Source organism: Hemicordylus capensis, chromosome 4 (assembly GCF_027244095.1).
Source record: "Hemicordylus capensis ecotype Gifberg chromosome 4, rHemCap1.1.pri, whole genome shotgun sequence".
Classification (NCBI taxonomy): domain Eukaryota; kingdom Metazoa; phylum Chordata; class Lepidosauria; order Squamata; family Cordylidae; genus Hemicordylus; species Hemicordylus capensis.
In genome coordinates this window covers 103,871,829-103,891,851 of record NC_069660.1, presented here as the reverse complement: position 1 = coordinate 103,891,851, position 20,023 = coordinate 103,871,829, and the positions used below count along the sequence as shown (strand labels likewise).

Sequence of the window (20,023 nt, the reverse complement as noted above, 5' to 3'; positions counted from 1 at the left end):
CACCCATCATATCTCCCCCATAGTCGCCTCTTTTCCAAAATACAAAGCTCCAGCTTCTGTAGCTTTGTCTCATAAGAAGGGTGCTCCAGGCTCCTCATCTTGGGCAACCTCTTCTATACCTCTTTCCAGTTCTACACCATCCTCAAGCTATGACCAAAACTGTACACAGTACTCCAAATGTGGCTATACCACAGCTTTGGATAAGGCCATTATAATACCAGCATTTTTATTTTCGATCTCCTTCCTAATGATCACTAGGATGGAATTTGCCTTTTTCACAATTGCCATGCACGGAGTTGACACAAGCTGTCTACCACAACCCCAAGATCTCTCTCCCGGTCGGTTACTGATGAGTTGCCCTAATATGCAGCACTTGACACTTGCTTACTTTGAACTGCCTTTGCCATTTTGTTGCCCACTCACCCAGTTTAGAGAGATCCTTTTGGAGCTCCTCACACATTTTGGATTTCACTGCCCTGTCACTTTTAGATCATTTATGAACAAGTTAAAGAGCACTGGTCCCAGGGCAGCTCCCTGGGGGACCCCACGCTTCACCCCCTCTTCTTTGTGAAAAGTGTCCATTTATTCCTACCCTCTGTTCCCTGTCCTTCCAACGAGTTACCAATTCACACATGAACCTGTCCCGTTGTCCCACAGCTGCTAGGCTTATTCAAGAGCCTTTGGCAAATTCATCACTCCAGTGTTCATGAATGTCTTGTGCTTTATCATGCTACTTTGGTCATTTATCTCATTTTGTGTTGCTTGTGTCTCACTACAATAGCGGTAGTGCTTGAGTTTGTGTGCCACCTTCTGTTCAACACATTGCTGAGCAACGTTGCAACACAACGAAAGGACCTCATTTTAGCAGCAGGAATCTTTTCCAGTCATGTTACACACTGCAGTTGTTGCCTCTTCTCTAAGCACAAGTATTGGTGCTAGAAAAGGATCACTCGCTTGCTAAACAATGAGTTGGAAGGTTTCAGTAACTACCTGACACAAGGGATTGCAAAGAAGGGTGTGGGGGTGGTATCACCATGCAAATAGGATTTGTCCACTAGCTGCTGCTATCGAGAGTACATACTAAAGCTGGCACAATCAGCCCTGCTGTTGTTTGAGAAGGTGGTCATAAAGATTTCATATACATGCTGCTTCTCTCCTCCTCTTCAGCTTCATGCCTGGCTTTTTCCTACATAGACAAAGCAGACACAGTGTACATATAAAGTAGCTTGCTAATTTATTTGCAGAAAGAATGGTGGGTTACATATTCAATGTGAATAAGACTATTTAATACAGTAAGCCAAGGAAGCTCTTAGGATAGTTTCAAAGGCAGCAGCTACCTGTGAACAATGTAGATCTAATTATACAGTAAGATCAGACAGTCAAAGTTAGTTACAGGCCCCATTAAAATAAGTGAGATAGGTTAGTCATAGCTGACCTAAATTCAATTAATTTCATTGAGGCTTAAGTACAACTAGCCTTGTCTCCATAACTTTCCTCAGTAGTATTTCTGGGCGGGACTGAGTTTCTTAAATTGGTTTAAATGAACCTCAAGGGAGTTACTGCTGGAAAATGCCCCAAATGCATTTTGCACTAGGTTTCTCTGCCATACATAGTATTAGCCATTTCAGACATGCTTTGATTAAAGGCAACAGAAAAGTAGTCTTTTAGGGATAATGAATTCTAGTTAGAAATAAATTAAGAGCCAACAATATAGCTGAAGCATTGCATAAAACATACACAGTATCACTCCAGTTCTGGTGCACAAGATTATGAAAGGCAAATACTAATAAAGTGCAATAGAAGATACTGAAGAATTTCCAGCGAAAAAAAATCAAGAACAGCGTATAGGAATGAGATTTGGAAAGCAACAACCTGAAACACTAAATATAGATTATTAGCCTGGGAATTCACTGGACACTATATGTAAATTGGTGTGTGGTCTGAAATTACTATATATAAAGATTGTCCCTGAATTTGGGAGTGATGGGCCTAGTGGTTTAAAGACTATCAATACAAGGCCAGTATTAATTAGTCTTCACCTTTTAACCACACTTGGAATATCATCACTATGCTTTTGAAGTCACTTATTTTAATACAATTTAGAAATTCACCGACTCTCATTTTAAGCAACAGGTTTCTATCTTTTCTTTACATACTACCACTTTAAGGGCTATGACTACATAGCATAACTGCTATTTTTAAAATCCAAATAATATTTGGTTACTTTAACTATACTGAAGTTTGTGGTGCTTGTACTCAACCTAATGAACTGTTTTAACAAAATAAAATCAGATTGTCCAAGCTGAAATCTAGCACACAAGTTCCATTAAAATCAAGTAATGGACTGTTACTACTCCCTAACATCAAAATAACTGAATTAAATAAATGCTTTACAGCCCAAAGAAGCAACAAAGGGAAAAACCATACTGGCATAATTGCTTTCTTAAGACTATCATTGCAACCTCTCCATCAAAATAGCAAGAGACATTTATTTTCCCATTGTTTTATTGCTTTTGAGAGAAATAGCCAAGCCACAAAGCTGCCTTTTCTTTCATAGAAGACTTAATTGTCACTTTAACACACAGAAACTAGTCTGGGAGGTAACAGTCATTACATTCGTCATTCTCCTCCCTTGCTACACAAGTGCATTAAGGAAAAACTAGTTTCTATGTACATAATTTTTAAAGATATCTACAATATATTAAAAGTGAAAGATGGGGTGACAAGATAGGAACAGAAAAGTACAAAGTGGCTTTGACTTTGATCAAGCAAGGTGTCAATCTTAGTAAACACGCTTTCTTTTAAGATACAATTCGGCATAATTTGCTTCTGATCCCTGAGTGTGTTGGCCAACATATTCCACTGGGCCATCTTCTGGAGAGGTGATGAGGTAGGAAGAGCCCCGCTTCTCATTTCTTACTGCTGCCATCTAAAGAGCAGGAAAAGTCCATGATTATGACAATTAGTGGTTTGTAAAGAAAGCTGAATTTTGCTTCCTGTAAGAACAGCTGTGTTCCCAAAACATGATTTTTACTACCTAGTGATGTAAGCAGAAGCTATGGTCTTGTGGAAGCTACGAGTACTCTTTTTTTCTGTTAGCAAGAGAATATAGAAAGGCAGCTTGCACAGAAGTTCTGACAAAAATCATGAAGCAGTATTTATTATGCATTTTCTGGACACGTGGTGGCAGCACAAGACATCAATCTACCAGTATAAATCCCAATCAGAGGAAAGGTGACACAGCCACACTCAATATTTTGGGTCCTGCCTTTGCTCAGTTACACAGAGGACAGCATTTCAGCATATTCCATATTTATCCTGCCCTCCTTCCAACACCTCCTCACATCCCAGTACTGCACCTGCCCAATTCCTCATTTATCTAATAGGTAAAGGCACATGAGCCTTAGTATTGAAAGACAAAAGTCATCCCTCACATGTAAGAGCCTGTCTAGGCTGAATCAGAAATAAGTATGCTGACTCTTGCTTCTTACCTTCAGTGGATTTTGTGGTGTAAGTGGTAAGATGCCTGTGTGGAAGGATCCTTGGGCTGCAGCATAATATGAAGGCAATACCTGTAAATAGGTACCGTAGTCACCATAAACTCCACCATCAGATTCCTACATAGAGAAAATTGTTCATGATACAAAAAGGAACACTACAGAACTTTTGTTCACCAGCTGCTAGCCAGTGATGCAGTATGACAGCTTATTTTCATTTGGAGAAATGGCCTTAACATTTACTGGCAGAAATAGGAGAGCATTTAGGTGATCAAACACAGTACAAATCCCTGAAAGGAAAGGATCCCCAAGAACCTCCCTCTTATCAGACAGATGTCCTCAAGTGTGGGAGGAGACAGTGAGCTGCACATTGTGTAATTCACAGAAGGTGGGAATGAAGAGCAATTTTTCCTGTAACCTCATCAAGATCTTGCTAGCCTAAACCATATGGTTAACAACAGCTTGGACACGTCGTAACCCAACGCACCAATTAAACCAGCTGATGAAATTCTTCAGTTTGTTTCATTTTTATGAAACTAATCCTTTATTCTCTTTTTAAAATGCTTTTTCAAGTTACATGTGTTTTTCCAACAAGTCTTAAGATTGTGCTTTGGCTCAGTGAAAAGCTACCTAGATGGCTTGGATTTAGGTTTCTTGGAAAGGTCTTTACATCCAGATCAGCCAAGTAGAATCCAGAACTCAGACCAGTGAAGACAGATGTGTCTTGGACAGTTCTTCTCAGAGGACGGGGCTGTAGTTCAGTGGTAAAGGCAGAGTGTGCCGTAGAGCCAGTGACGACACCTGGCGACCACAGAGCCCTGTGGTCGTTCGTCTTCGGTAGAATCCAGGAGGGGTTTTCCATTGCCATCTCCCGCGCAGTACGAGATGATTCCTTTCAGCATCTTCCTATATCACTGCTGCCCAATATAGGAGTTTCCCATAGTCTGGGAAACATACCAGCAGGGATTCGAACCAGCAATCTCTGGCTTGCTAATCAAGTCATTTCCCCGCTGCATCTGTTTTACATGCAACAAGTCCCAAATTCAACCCCTGGCATCTCCAGGTAGGCTGGGAAAGACTCCAAGCTAGATGGAACAGCTTCCCATGACTAAGAGCTCATTACAATGCTCTATCCAGCTGTTCCAGGTAAAGGTTCGTCTGGAGTGCTGACCTGCAGGGGTGCTTCTGGCTTAGGTTATTAAGCCTATAGACTGGTATGGGTTGTTAATGGGATTTATTTCCAGGTAAGTGTGTATGCGATTGCATTCTAAGACTCTGAACAGGCTTAGGCTAGAGTTTCTATTTGTAGTGTGCTGAAAGTTAGTGCAACTTCCCCCATATCCCCCACAAAATCCCAAGATTTTAAACTTGTTTTAACTATTCTAAACACTGAGGATACAAACAGGAGTGAGAAATAATCTGCAATTGAAAAATGCCCACTCTACCGGGGGCGGGGGGGCTTACCTCCAAGCCATCGTTTTCCAGTTCTGCTCTAGACTGAACTGTATGGTATGCCTGAGCATACTGTTGATACCACTGCTGAACTGCATCCTGCAAAAGGTCAAGAAACAATTACTTGTCTACCATCTTCTGGGATTTTATAACATGAGTGATACATTCATTAGAGTACTAAAAGAGTAGAATCTTCCACTGACAAACACTTGAATTAAGTTAATTTGGCCAGGCTGAACACAAAGGAGAGAATCTAGGAAGGTTATATTTTTCTCCACATATGCAGGGGTGGGGGACCAATTAAAATGGTTTGCCCCCATTGGCTTATGGGTCTGGTCCATTTCTAGATGGCCCTCAGGGAGCTACAAGCAGCCAGGGCAGGTGAGCCTGCTAATCTGTAGTATAGGGAGAGTACCCAGGCTGTTGACACTATTGCTCTTAAGTGCCCTCTCCTGTGTTGGCGGAGCCAAATCGAGCTTGTGCCTTACCACAGAGTTTAGGGCAACGAAACAACTTGGGCAATGGCTAGAGTGACACTGGAGGAAGACACATAATGAATCCAACCAAACACAGGCTAGAACTCATTCTGGTGGCAATGGTGGCAAAAGAAGGTTTCCCCCCACTCCACCACCATGGCAGCTGCACAGTGAAGGCCAGCACAGCTGTTTTGAGTGGTTAAATCTTTGCTACACTTAGTTCCCCTGAAAACTGGAGAGGAGGTGCCCTCAATAGCCCACTGTGACCAGTTTGCATGTACTTTGCCCTCCATGCCTTAGGCCCCAAGTAAGTGCAGGACTGTCAGGTGAGATCGCCCACCACAGAAGATGAGCAGAGGGGGCTGTGTTCTGCGTGTTGACACCAAGGGAGGTTTGACTGTCATATACGCAGGGCAGAGCCGCCTTTGTGGAATGTTCTCCAAGTTGTTCACACTCTCCCAACTTTATCTGCCTTTCGGAAGCAGGCAAAAGCTCTGGATTTCCTGCACCTTTGGTTTCTGACTGCTGTGCTGCTCTATGGCATGGTTCTTTGCGATATTCTAGTTATAATATGCTGTTTTTAATGTTTTTGTTCTGTTTTGCTAGCCACCTATAAAGCCAGAATACAGGTGAATTTGAACTGGAGAGGATCCATTACATTTCCATAACAGTTAACATTCTTTCATTATAGTGCTCTTCAGGCTCTTAAATATGCACAATTCTATCAATTTTATTGCTTGCTTGAATAATTACAAAATTTATTTATAGTTTCCTGCAAAGCTGGGATTTCACTCCCAAAGTGGTAAAAGTTTTGCCAGCTGGAATTCTGACTCGCTGTATGATGGTATCAGGCTCTTAATACTTGAGAGTTCATAGTTCTCCAAAAACACCACCTGCCCAATACTCAGTAATACCTTTATGACAAATTCTGATCCAAACAGAGCACACAGACACCAGCTGCGATGAAACCATACCATGCAAGTCACATACCTGTGCATAATCTCCATACTGTGGTGTATAGTTAAAATAGTTTTCGACTGCCTGTTGCGATGTGGTTCCCTGAGCAGCTGCAGTATCCAGCGAGTTATTGGAAAGTCCAGTCTGTTGCTTAGTATTACTGGCTTTGCTGGAATTTGCTGCTCAAAGAAAAAGCGTGTATAGTTATGACAGGTCAGATAAGATGAGAAGATGTATTCTGATGTGAAGTGATGCAAAAAGCATGTATGCCATCACTCCAAAGGGCACAAAGCTAGGCTTGGAAGGAAGAAGTGATGGCAGGAGGATACTATCACCGTGCCTTTTATTATTTGTTATTATTAAATCATGCCCCTCACATTCAATTTCTTCTTGAGGCAGGATACCATTCTTAGTCAAGTTCCAGTTCTCAGGCAATGCTAGCCATATTACAGGATGTGGAGATTTTGGTGTCTAATAATAAACTGACCTGCCCCTTAACTACTACACACTTCCATAAACATAATGAGTTTCAGAATCTAGCCCTAAAGATGTAGGTGGTTCTGAATAGGGATGTGCACGGTTCGGACCGGCACTGAGGGGGGGGGTCTCCCTTCAGGGGCGGGGGGGGGGTAGAACTTACCCCTCCCGCCGCTTTTCCCCCTCCAGCACTGAATTTTTTTTTTACCCTATGGGTCCTGAACCAGTCCGGAGGCCATGTTGGAGGCCTCCGGACTGGTTCCGGACCAGACCGAATCGGTCCGGCAGTCCGGCACCGGGGGGGGTGTCCCTTTAAGGGCGGGGGGGTAGAGCTTACCCCTCCTGCCACTCTTCCCCCTCCGGCACTGTCGTATTTAGTGAAGATTTTGGGGCGGCAGCGTTCTTCGCTGCCGCCCCTGCCCCCATCGTCACCTGCAAGTCCTTCTAAGTGCTGCACGCATGCACGCACGGCGTCACGCGTGCGCCTGTCGTTGCCATGTGCGCACGCATGCGTGCAGCACTTAGAAGGACTTGCAGGCGACGACGGGGGCAGGGGCGGCAGTGAAGAACGCTGCCGCCCCCAAATCTTCACTAAATACGACAGTGCCGGAGGGGGAAGAGCGGCGGGAGGGGTAAGTTCTACCCCCCCGCCCTTAAAGGGACACCCCCCCTCAGTGCCGGTCCGGAACAGTCCGGACCGTGCACATGCTTAGTTCTGAACAATATAGTTTTCCTATACTGGGTACATCTTTATGAAGGGATAGGAGGTGCAGCTTTCCCCCTACTCCATCTTCTCTGTCTTTCCACCACTGTTTTGCCTTCTAGAATACACCACTCTATCACAGAGAAGCACCAGTTCCAGGAACATGGAGGGAGCCATCCATTTCCTAAATGATATCACTAGGCTCACAGTCCAGTTATCATCTGCTTTCCTGAAGCATGAAAGGCAACAGCTAGTAGTCAGAAGCTATTTCAAGTCGAATCTGATAGAGTGATGCCAATTAGCTGGGATGGAACTATATATGCTATTTTCTTAAAGTACAAGTTATAGGACTACATGGAAGAGGCACAGTTTAGATTTTATTAATACCAAATACTGTGGTCATTACCATAACACAGTATGGTGACCATTTCCCACACTCCCCTCTACAGCAAATCCACAAGCTGTTTAAACAGACACCTGTTGACTAGTTGCTTACCTGAAAGACACACAGCAGGTAGCACACTTGCCAAGTTCAAGTAGGGATTGGTACTAAGATGGATTTCTTTGGGGGGATCTCCTAGGAGAGAGGTCTGGTTTTTTGAAGAATTCTGGAAAAAGTTTTAAAAGGGTAAGAGACAAAAATAAAAGAATTTGAGGTTCCATGGGTTTTCACTTGTGTATGGCTAAGCCCTAAACTGGCATGAAGGATTACATGACTTTCTGCACATTTCAATGTTTCCTGAAAATAAAGGCCGACATGTCTCATAGCATATTGCAGGCAGTTCAGAAATGCCCGGGCGGCTGCAAGTGTCTAACATGCATGGCCACGCTGCTGTGCAAAAGGACTGTTCCGTTACTACTTATCATTGCACTGTTGCACATTGCTCTGGGAATAATGCAGATCACATTGCAAACGCACAATGGTAAGTAGTAATGAAACAGCCCTGTTGTACAGCAGCGTGGGCATGTGTTTTAGATGTGTGCAACAATGCAGACAATTCAGAACCACACGTGTTATGCTGCAGGACATGTCAGCCAAAAGGCAGAGCCTCTCAGATTTCACATCCTTGTTAAGAAGCACCTCAATTTCATATTACCTGTACTTAAATTTAATGCCATTGTAAAACTTAACCAGGTGAAAGTAGACATTGAAATTCTCGTTCACAAGGGGAGAAAGTGTGCATACTCCCATAGCCTGCTGCCAATCTCTTCATTGTATTCAACAGCTCCTTTTAAGTTAATGTGTATTTAGCCTTATAGCAGTAGTGGGAAAGTGATATAATACATGCTTATCATATGGGGAACAACAGGTTGCTTACCTGTAACAGGTGATCTCTCTGGTAATCCATGTTCAGTCACAACTGGGACTTCTGTCTCTGTACAGTAGCCATGTGGAGGAATCTATAGCTCCAATAAGGCGCTCTCTAAAATTCTAAGGCTCAAGGGAGCGCCCAGTAAAATAGGTGGGAGAGCGCCTCCCTCTTCAGTTCCTGAGACTGACGGCCGAATATGAAGAAGGATAACTAGAGTCCAGGTAAGATCAAAAAGACATTGTGGGTGCACGCTAGTGGAGGGGACGGTCAGGCAGGTGTTGTGAGTGAACATGGATCCCCAGAGAGATCACCTGTTACATGTAAGCAACCTGCATATCTCCAAGGTGATCCATATTCCCTCACAACTGGGTGAGTGACTAGCTCTGGAGATGGTGGGTGCTAGCGTGTCAAAGCACTTTCTTAAGAACCACTCGACCAAAACAGGCCTCTGTGAGTGTAGATCCACAGTGTAGTGTCTTACAAAAGCTAAGTCCGATGACCACAGGGTGGCCTTATGAATATCAGCCATGCTGACGCCAGACATATAAGCTGCCGAGGTAGCCATGGCCCTGGCAGGAGGCTGAATGCCCTGCTTTTTGTAACAGAAAAATATCAGATCCACTAGCCAGGTGGAGAGTCTTTGTCTGGTAACTGTGGCGCCCTTGTGAAGTCCAGAGAAGGAGACGAAGAGTTTATTGGAGCGCACCACAAAGGCTTTGTGCGATCCAAGACCAAGAAGTATATTATTTTTATTTAATTTATTTGAAATATTTATACCCCACCCCTCCATTGCACTACGGCTCACAACAATAAAATAGATACAAGACAATAAAAGTGATAAAATTAACCAAACTGAACAAACAAGTTAAAAGTCAAGTTAAAACCACACTCATTAATTAGGTACAAATTAAACATTATTTTAAAAGCTAAAAACTGATAATTATAAAAAGCTAAAGAACCTACCAGATATAACAAAAAATGGAGCATTAAAAAGCCTCCTTAAAAAGGTGTGTTTTGAGTTGGTTTTTAAAAACACTTGAGGAAGCATGGCGAAGCTCTTCAGGGAGGGCTTTCCAAAGCTGATGAGCCACAATTGAAAAGGCCCTGTCTCTAGTTCCCGCCAACCAAATCTCTGTTAGTGGCGGGGCCATGAGCAGGGCCTGAGACAATGAGCAGAGGGCCCTGGCAGATTCATATGGGTGAACACAGTCCGACAGGTACTCCAGCCCCAAGCCATGTAGAGTTTTAAAGGTCAAGACCAGCACCTTGAATCTAGCACAGAAGCAGACTGGTAACCAATGAAGCTGCTGCAGGATGGGTGTGATACTCATGAAACAACTTGCACCCTCAAGCATCCTTGCAGCAGCATTTTGAACCAGCTGAAGCATCCAAACAGTCTTCAAGGGCAGCCGCACATAGAGCACATTGCAGTAGTCCAATCTGAATGTTATCAATGCACGAGTGACTGAGGTCAGGTCTGACTTCTCCAAGTATGGTTGCAGCTGGCTTACCAGCCGTAGTTGGTAAAAGGCACTTCTGCACACCACCTCTACCTGCACCTTCCGGACGTCGGGTCCAGAAGCACACCCAAGCTGCGGATTTTGTCTTTCAGAGGGAATGTGACCACATCCAAGGCCAGATTTACTTTATTACTCAGATGATTGCCTTTACTGACCCATCTGGCCAAAGTTATAGCAGCCAGGAAGGTGGTTTTGAGTGAAAGCAGCTTCAGGGAAGCTGAAAGTAGGGGCGTGAAGGAGGTTTCTGTTCCAGCACCAAATCGTCAATACGTCTCCTATCTTGCTTTTTCAAAGTCCAGCTTTCACATCCATAGAGTGTCACGGGAAAAACCACTGTCAGACGATTCTAATCTTTGTAGGTGTAGACACGTCAAGGCATCTAAATATCCTTTCCAAGGCCTTCACTGCAACCCTACCAAGTGCTAGTCCGCAGTGCATTTTTTGATTGCTGGATCCTTTACTGTTGGTCGATCCTAAAAGGCAGAAGCTATCCACCACTTCAATGTTTTCATTATCAATTCTGAAGCTGGTTGCTGTACCCATGGTCATTAGTTTAGTCTTCTTTACATTTAGTCGTAGTCTCATTTTTTCCACTGTGCTCCTTGATTTTTATTACTAGAGCTTGCAGATCATCCGCATTCTCAGCTATCAGAGTGGTATCATCAGTGTAGCACAGGTTATTGATGTTTCTTCCTCCAGCTTTAAAACCATGCTCATCTTCTTCCAATCCAGCTTCTCTAAGTATATGTTCAGCATATAAGTTGAATAAAGAGGGAGAAAGTATACAGCCTTGTCTTACTCCTTTGCTGATCTGGAACCAGTCTGTTTCACTGTGTTCCATCTGGACTGTGGCTTCCTGCCCTGTGTACAGGTTTCTCATGAGAACAATGAGATGTTCTGAGACACCCATTTTCCTAAGGATATTCCACAACTTGACATGGTCAACGCAATCGACGCAGGATTTTCTGTAGTCAGTAAAGCACATATTGATTTCTTTTGGGTATTCTTTGGCTTTCTCAATTGTATGTAGAGGCATACAAAGGATGAAAGTCCCATGATGCAGCACAGAATACAAAACATCTCCATTTGCACATATAGCTGTGCCTGGTGGAAGCCTTCCTTTCACTCAACAAGCTGTTGTCTAATAGTTTAGCCTCCATGCTGTCAAGGAGAGTGTTGCCAGGGCATGATGGAGGGCCTGTCCTCCCTCCCTGGAGAGCCTTTCTGCAAGGTAGATGGTGATGCTGGCCTTTGCATAGGCTGAGGAGTGTCGAACCAGGGCTGTCTGGGCCACCATAGGCAGATCAGGTTGCAGCAAGTCTTTTTCTGTAAGATCTTCCCAACCACTTTGGACAATAGAGGGAAGGGTGGAAATAGGTAAAACAGGTCATCCTTCCAAGGGATCTGGAAGGCATCTCCTAAGGACTTCTGGCCAATGCCTTCTCTAGAACAGAACAGACGACACTTTGCATTGCTTGGGGTAGCAAACAAATCCACTTTGGGAGTTCCCCAGAGGCTAAAAAGGTCCCGGAGGACCGTCTCATTAATCTTCCATTCATGGAGAACTGAGAAAGACAGGTCCCTGCTAGAGGAATCAGCAAGAGTGTTATCTATCCCTCCAATGTGAATGGCTTTTGGGTGTATGTCATGGAATAGGCACCATTCCCAGAGTGGCAGGGCCAGATTATTTAAAGTACCTAGATAACATACTGCCTTGATGGTTTAAACAGGTGATGGCTGTTGCATTGTCTAGATGAGTCTGGACTACTCACCCTTTCAGGACTGGAAGGAAAGCCACTGAAGCCAAGAAAACAGCCAGAAGCTCAAGAAATTTTGTGTGCAGGTCTTACTGCTGGGAGTGCGAGCAAAACCCTGAGAACAAAGCTTGCAACAGTGGGCTCCCCAGCCTCACAGGGATGCATCTGTTGTTAGTGTCACCAAATAGGAAAGCACTCGAAAGGACACTCCCTGGGACAGGGAAGAAGGCATGGTCCACCACAAGAGGGATTGGAGAACATTGGAACAACTAACCATTTTGATTGTTTGTCTAGGTTCGGGCGGAAGACAATTAGGAACAGACTTCCAGCCTGCGCATTTTGAGATGAGCATGGGCGACTGTCATAGTGCACGACGCCATCAGGCCCAGAAGCACTGGATGGAGCAAGTCCTCTGTTTGGGAGAGGCCTGTAAGGCAGTGATCAGGGCACTGATAGACAGGGTACGTTCCTTGGAGAGGTAGGCATGTTTTGAGGCCACATCTGGAACATCACCAATGTACTGAAGAGTGCGCTGTGGGGTTAGAATTTATTTCTTGTAATTGACACTCAGTCCCAGATTTGCTGGTCAATGACCGAATAAACTTATAACCTCAGTCCCAGATCTGTGAGAAGAGAAAGTTAACTGGAGATGAGAAGATGGGGTAGACTCCTCCTTTGCAGTCATAAGCCAGTCATCTGAATACAGGCAAATGGCAACACCTTGAATTGACAAGGTGAGCAATGACAGCACCCATACTTTTAGTAAAGACACAAGGAGGAGCCATACAAAGGCCAAAAGGGAAGCACTTTACCTTGGCATTAGGGCCAAGGCAGAAATGTAAATATTGATAGTGGCGAGAGGGAATGGCAATATGAAAACAGGCATCCTTAAGGTCCAAAGTAACAAACCACCCCTCTTCCAACAGTGAAAGGCACAGAAGTCAAACGGAATTCATTGATGCAAACTCATTGAGATTCCTCAGGTCCATAACAGGGCAGAGGCCCCCATCATGTTTAGGAACCTTGAGTAAAACCCAGAGTGCATAAGTTCAGGTGGAACTGGTTCAATGGCCCCTTTCTGTTGCTAACTAGATACCTCTTCCTCCAGTATAGGAGTTGAGTGGGTGTATTTTATTCCCACAAAAGCAGGTAAGGTTTCAAAAGCTTTAGCATAGCCGGAGGTGACTATACGCAACACCCAGGTGTCAGATGTTATATTACGCCAGGAGGGGAGGAAGGGGGCAAGGCAGACAGAAGGGTGATGGGGTGTTTTAGGTACTTCCAGGACCCCCAGATCAAAAAGCCTGCTTGGCCTGATTCTGGGGTTCCGATTTTTGTGGTTGACATCTGTAATCTCTACGCTCTTTCAGCTTCAGTTGTCAGCGCTATTTGCTGTTGTTGAAACAGTACCTGTGGGAGAAAGAAGACTGTTGTGAGGATGGGTCGCACATCTTTGTAGTGTATCGCGATTTCTTGAGTTTCTCCATTGTCTCATCAGTGTCCTTGGAGAAAAGACCTTCCCCCATCAAAGGCCAAATTCTCAATTTTGTCTTTTGTTTTATACTCCAGTGGAGTTGAGTGTAGCCATGCATGTTGACAAAGTGAGATGGAGCCAGCCAGGATCTTAGACTCTGTTTCAGTTAGATGTCTGGCGGTACTAAGATGCTGGCGGGTCAAGTCAGCTGACTTTGCTAAGGTGGCTGTAAATTTGGACCAAAAAGACTCAGGAAGGTCAGAAATGTTATCTTTCAGGGAGTTCCAGAGGGAGTGCAGGTATTTTGTTATGCATGCCATATAGCTGGTGATCTCTAGGGATAGGCAGGAAGTGGAGAAGAATCTTCTTCCTACAGCATCTCACTTGCACCCTTCTTTATCTACGGGGGCAACATGTTTTCAGGAATATTTAGACTGCAGTGCACAGACGACAACCAGAGAGGAGAGGAGAGCTGGTCTTGTGGTAGCAGGCATGACTTGTCCCCATAGCTAAGCAGAATCTGCCCTGGTTGCATCTGAATGGGAGACTTGATGTGTGAGCACTGCAAGATATTCCCCTCAGGGGATGAAGCCGCTCTAGGAAGAGCAGGAGGTTTAAAGTTCCCTCCCTGGCTTCTCCAAGATAGGGCTGAGAGAGAATCCTGCCTGCAACCTTGGAAATGCCGCTGCCAGGCTGTGAAGACAATACAGAGCTAGATAGACCAATGGTCTGACTCAGTATATGGCAGTTTCCTATGTTCCTAACCAGTGAGTTTGGAATTGGGTGCTTAAACAGGAAAGGGCAGGAGGGCCCCTGCACCCTCTACAGGCTCTCTAATTTCTTTGAGGGTATAGTGGAGTAAATGGCATGGTTGAAGCTGTTGGGTGAGTGTAGGTGCCAGGTTCTTGACCTCAGTTGTAGGTGGAAGAAGCTCTAGTCCAAGAGCCTTGGCCATTTCCTGGACCTGAATTCTGTAGGATTTTGTCTCCATAGGAGAATTGGAAGGTGGGTTTGCAACACTGTCTTCAGGAGAACTTCATATACATTAGAGTCAGGAACGGTGTAATCTCAAGATTCACTGTCTGAACCAGGAAACTGAAACCAGCTGTGTGGGAGGCAGGTCCCTAGGACAGGCAGGATCAGTAGGCATTAAGGGTTGCACAGGTGCAGGTGTAGCTGGAGGCTGTTCAGGAAGCATTGGTGGAGCCCTGGGCACTGCTGAAGTGTGCCTTGAAGGGTCTAGGTGTAGCAGGGCACTTAAAGGGGTCGGCTGGAGCAGGGGTATCAGTGACAGATAGATTCCCCCTCAGATTCATCATTTCCCACCAACGATTGCCTTTAAAAATCATAAGGCAGGCCGGGAGAACCATAGACAGAAGTCTCCCTATTTCGGTCACGGGAACACAGGCAACTTGAATCAAAGGCATAGGAGAACTCTGATAGTTCAAATGATGCTTAGTTAAATGAGGTGCCAAGAAATGGTAGCGCTCTCTCAAAGGTTGAAAAGGAGATCATGTAGGTGTTCTGTGCACAGGATATGCAGATGGGGTCTTAGGAATGGCAGGGATGGACACATCAACATCCAGACCCTCTGTGATTGGAAACCCTCTAAAGGTGGTGGTAGAGGGAAATGTCTCTGTGGATCCCAACAGGGACTGCAACCTTCTCCTAGCCAAGAGAGAGTACAATGGGGAGTGTTCTAGAGGCAGGCCGCTACCACCAGCATCCTGGGCCATGATGATTGGAGTGGGTAGGAGTTGACGTCGACAGGATTACTATAGGCGAGGGTGGCTGATTGCGAACAGGGGAAAGCTGATTTAGAGAGGCTTGGGCCATAGATGTAGTTGCTGGAGCCGCTGGCACTGGCACCGATGGCACCAATGTCGTAGGCATTGATGAAGCACAGGTGACTGAGCCAATGGAGCTGGAGAATTCTTAGCCCTAGACGTTGACAGCACTGGGTCAGTATCTTCCCTTGGTCTTGATATTGAAGCTGCCAGTACTGACGGGCATTCCCTGGCTGGAATCTTAGACATCGAAGCTGATGACTTTGCTGTAGAGTGCTTCCTCAGGGCTTCAGGTAAAGGTGAAAAGTACCCCTTAGGTTGAGCTGATGAAGGGGATGGAGTGTGGTGAGCTGTCAGCACCAATCCCAACACCGACTTCGAAGTCAATGGAGTGGACGAAGTGGAGCCAGACACAGCTTTAGAGGATGACTCTGTATGCTTATGGCACTTTCACTCAGTCTGATCTTCAGAAGATGTCACCTTTATCTCACCTTTTTTCTTGTGAGAGGGGGCAAGAGAAAGGGTCCTTAAGCAGTCCAAAGTCAAACAACATAAGGGCAACTGAGGGGGGAAAACGAGAGGAAGTCAAGCCAGTCTGAGTCAAAAAACATAAAAAAGTCATTAACCAGTCTAAACGTTCAGAATAGTCAAGGTACAGTCCAAGCTTAAGCAAAAAAAAAACATACAACAACTTTATCTCTACAGGAATGAGTGAAGTTCGGAGTAAGAACCTTCGTGAGGCAGCACAAGCGGCAGACAAGAAGGGACTGAAGAGGGAGGCATTCTCCCACCTATTTTACCAGGTGCTCAGAATGCTGGAGAGCGCCTTATCAAAGCTAAAGATTCCTCTGCATGGCTACTGCACAGGCACAGAAGACACAGTTGTGAAGGAACATGGATCACCTCAGAGATCATGACTTATCTATAATTCTGCAGCATACAACAGATGTAAAATTTCAACTGATACATTACAGTTATACTATTGGCAGATTTCAAGTTCTTGAAAAAGGTACCACACTACTTCTTTTCCTGTTATTCAGAAGAGCAGCAGTTTTAAAATGACTCCTGTGATTAAGAATGAACACTTTCTCCAGTGCATATACCACACAAAATGTATCTCCCCAATGATTTTAAAAACAACAAAAATGAATGCCATAGTATCAGAGAAATACAAAGCCTAGACCCAGTTTCCTTACCCCTGAGCCAGAGTCAGTGCTTTGGGGCGAGCTCTGCTGCTGGATAAGTCCTGTCCGCAGGCCTCCGGTAGTGACATTTATTAAGTTCTGCAGATAAGCCTGTGACCCTGAGCCAGCACCTTCTGTCAGTCCTACTGCAGATGGCAGCTTGTCCTGTGTGTTGTTTTGCCTTGGCATTGCTTGCCCAGCTACATGCTGATTTGGAAAGAATGGCAGCATGCCAATCCCTGCTGCAACCGGTGTCTGAACTGTAGTCCGATTAGATACTGCACAGTCAACCATAAATAGGGAGAAAAAAGTTCAGTTAAGCAAGAATTGCCAGGACGTTCTACTTGTGGTGTTTATTATGCAAAAAGCCCTGTGGAATTCATTTAGTTACTGCCACAGTTATTGGCAGTAACATTTAGTTACTGGCACATCATTAGAACACGTAGTTCTAATGATGGGCAAGGAAAATACAGAAATAGACCTGACAGTTACCTCTAATTAGAATAATGAACTTTTTACTTGCAAATCCCACTTTTCTCATTTTATAAACAGACCACAGGAATAACCACAGAAAGCAGGTACTCGTTTCTTTATGAGGTGGGAATTCTGAATGTTAGCAAGTGTTGATCAGTACTTAAGAGTGTCTAAACCATATCAGAGCCACCTGATTAATATTATTGTCTAATAATCCACCTCTCTCCACAAAAAGGATTCAAGACAAATTATACAATTCTACAATCATCCATTAAAATGCTCTAACTTGGTTTTGTGGTAGCAAGCACATATTTCCCCCTTGGCCAAGCAGGGTCCACCCTGGTTACATTTCAATTGGAGTCTACACATGTGAGCATTGTAAGATATTCCCCCTTAAGGGATGGAATCTGTTCTGGGAAGAGCATCTGCATGCAGAAGGTCCCAAGTTCCTTCCCTGGCATCTCCAGATAGGGCTAAGAGAAACTCCAGCTTGTAACCTTGGAGAAGCCGCTGCCATTCTGTGTAGACAATTCTGAGCTAGATGGACCAATGGCTTGACTCTGTATAAGGCAGCTACCTATGTTTGCTGTCAACTATGCATTCTACTTCAAATGCTTATCCATTCTGAATTATCTAACATTTATAACCATTATTTGTGCAGCTGAAGACATACTATTAAACTGGCTGAGTGTAATAAATAATTTTTGCACCACATAGATTTATTTTTATTTATTCCACCTCCATGATGCAGGACCTTTTGAGAAAAGACTGCAGTGGCACAGAGCAAACTCGGAAGAGAATGGAGGGACAGGAAAAGATGGACAAAAAGCTTTCACAAGAAAGCTGAAGCACTAACTGAACCTTTAACTGAAGTTTTCATTCAGTTCAATTTCCTGTTGGGCACAACCATGACCAATGTTATGATCCTCCACCTATGATGGCTAGCAATATTTTGTCAGTTCAACTCCAACTTTTTCACCAGATTTTTCCACTTTACACAGCAAGTCCCTTGCAAAAGCTGGAGGAAAATGTAAGGCAAGATTCAGGGCCAGTCATTTATCTGACTTTTGTACTTGCCTTAAAAGTGCTAGCGTGCAGGCACTGGAAGGCATTGGAAGACACAACGAAGATTTGGAACTACTTATATGTAATTTCATGGTGAAAGAGGACTCATGAGCATTTATTTTCATTCTAACAGGAAATGGATCTCTAGGTAAGACAGCAGATATATAAAAGAATGTGAATAGGACTGAACTTGTGTCATTTCATAAGAACCATAAGAACGTAAGACAGTCCTGCAGGACCAGACCAAAAGGTTCAGTATTCTGCTGCCCACAATGGCCAACCAGATGCCTCCCACAAGGAGGGGTTGAAGACAATAGCCCAACACATGCTATTTGAGAAGCTGTGGATCTATTAGGCAAAAGCCCACAAGAATCTCTAAGCATTGTTTTTCTATCCTGATATGAAGAACCCTGAAAACGTAGACAAGTTGCTTGGAATGGTGCAGCCTACCTCTTGCCCTCTTGATCCCTGCCCAACATGGCTTATACTATCTGGCAGGGAGGCTGTCGTAGAGGGTCTGGTAGAGATAATAAATGCTTCTCTGAGGGATGCCTCCTTGTCTTAAGGAGGCAATCATTAGATCACTTCTGATGAAGTCTGCCTTGGATCCCTCAGTTAAGCAATTACAGGCCTGTCTCCCACCTTCCATGCCTGGGCAAGGCGATTGAGAAGGCGGTGGTGTCCCAGCTCCAGGCAGTTTTGGAGGAAACTGATTAATGTCTGAGAGGATTGGGGGTGGGAGGCATTGCTTTGCAATGGTTCCACTCCTACCTCATGGGCAGATTCCAGATGGTGTCTCTTGGAGATGTTGTTCTTCAAAGTCTCAACTTTTATATGGTATCCCTGAGGGCTTTGTATAGTCTTCAATGTTGTTCAACATCTACATGAAACAGCTGGGAGAAATCATCAGGAGATTTCGTACAGGGTGTTATCAGTATGCTGATGACACCCAAATCTATTTCTCCATGTCAACATCATCGGGAGAAGGCATAAGCTCCCTAAATGCCTGCCTGGAAGCAGTGATGGGCAGGATAAGGGATAACCAACTGAGGCTGAATCCAGGAGGTACTTATTGTGCGAGGTTGGAACTTGGGAGATGATTTTGATGTGCCAGTTCTGGATGGGGTCATACTTCCTTGGAAAGAACAGGTATGCAGTCTGGGGGTGACGACCTCAAAACAGCGGTACATATGTTGGTAACCCCTATGCTGGATTACTACGATGCACTCTTTGTGGGGCTGCCTTTGTACGTAGTCCAGAAACTGCAGTTGGTCCAGAATGCATCAGCCAGGTTGGTCTCTGGGTCATCTAACGGGGTGCAGGGCTATTCTAGTTACGTGCCGGGACTTACTATCTAGCCCCTCTATCTCCTGTAGACATTCCAGCACAGACGGAGTACAAGCCTGCTTGTCGGCTGCCAAGTTCCAGCTGGCCTCCCCAGATTGCTCAGTTATTCCACCTGTCGCTTGCCCTGGGAGCTGCTTGTGAGAGGAGTGGCATTCGGGGCTTGCAGGCTTAAAAGCAAGGAAGCTGCCTTGAAGCAAGTGGGAAGGTAACAGGGGGTGCAGGGCTATTCTATCTGCCTGCCGGGACTCACCATCTAGCCCCTCTGCCTCCTGTGGACATTCCAGCACAGACGGAGTGCAGCCTGCTTGTCGGCTGCCAGGTTCCAGCTGGCTGGTAGCCAGCCTCCCCAGATTGCTGAGTTATTCCACCTGTTGCTTGCCCTGGGAGCTGCTTGTGAGAGGAGTGGCTTTCGGGGCCTGCAGGCTTAAAAGCAAGGAGGTTTGCCAAAGGCGTAGCAGTCGGTCTGCCTGTAGGCGACTGCCGAAGCTGGCCGCCAAAGTGGGCCAGCCTTTGGGGCTGGGCCTTCAAGGGTGGGCCTGA

The 20,023-nt window shown here is 44.9% G+C and overlaps 1 protein-coding gene across 6 annotated transcripts in view; it reads right to left on the bottom strand.

Moving 5' to 3' along the window:
• Positions 1–1,211: 1,211 nt before the first annotated feature.
• RAVER2 (ribonucleoprotein, PTB binding 2) overlaps positions 1,212–20,023 on the bottom strand; it is a 64,367-nt gene continuing 45,555 nt past the window's right edge. For 5 of the 6 annotated variants that reach the window (XM_053243272.1, XM_053243270.1, XM_053243274.1 and 2 more), the window contains 6 exons: positions 16,610–16,875; positions 8,059–8,170; positions 6,416–6,561; positions 4,962–5,048; positions 3,492–3,617; positions 1,212–2,929 (listed from right to left, as the gene is read on the bottom strand). In XM_053243272.1, coding sequence (XP_053099247.1) covers positions 2,783–2,929; positions 3,492–3,617; positions 4,962–5,048; positions 6,416–6,561; positions 8,059–8,170; positions 16,610–16,875 — 884 coding nt within the window. In that variant the 3' untranslated portion in view covers positions 1,212–2,782. The remainder of the gene's footprint in view (positions 2,930–3,491; positions 3,618–4,961; positions 5,049–6,415; positions 6,562–8,058; positions 8,171–16,609; positions 16,876–20,023) is intronic. The other variant, XM_053243275.1, reaches the window with a different exon arrangement.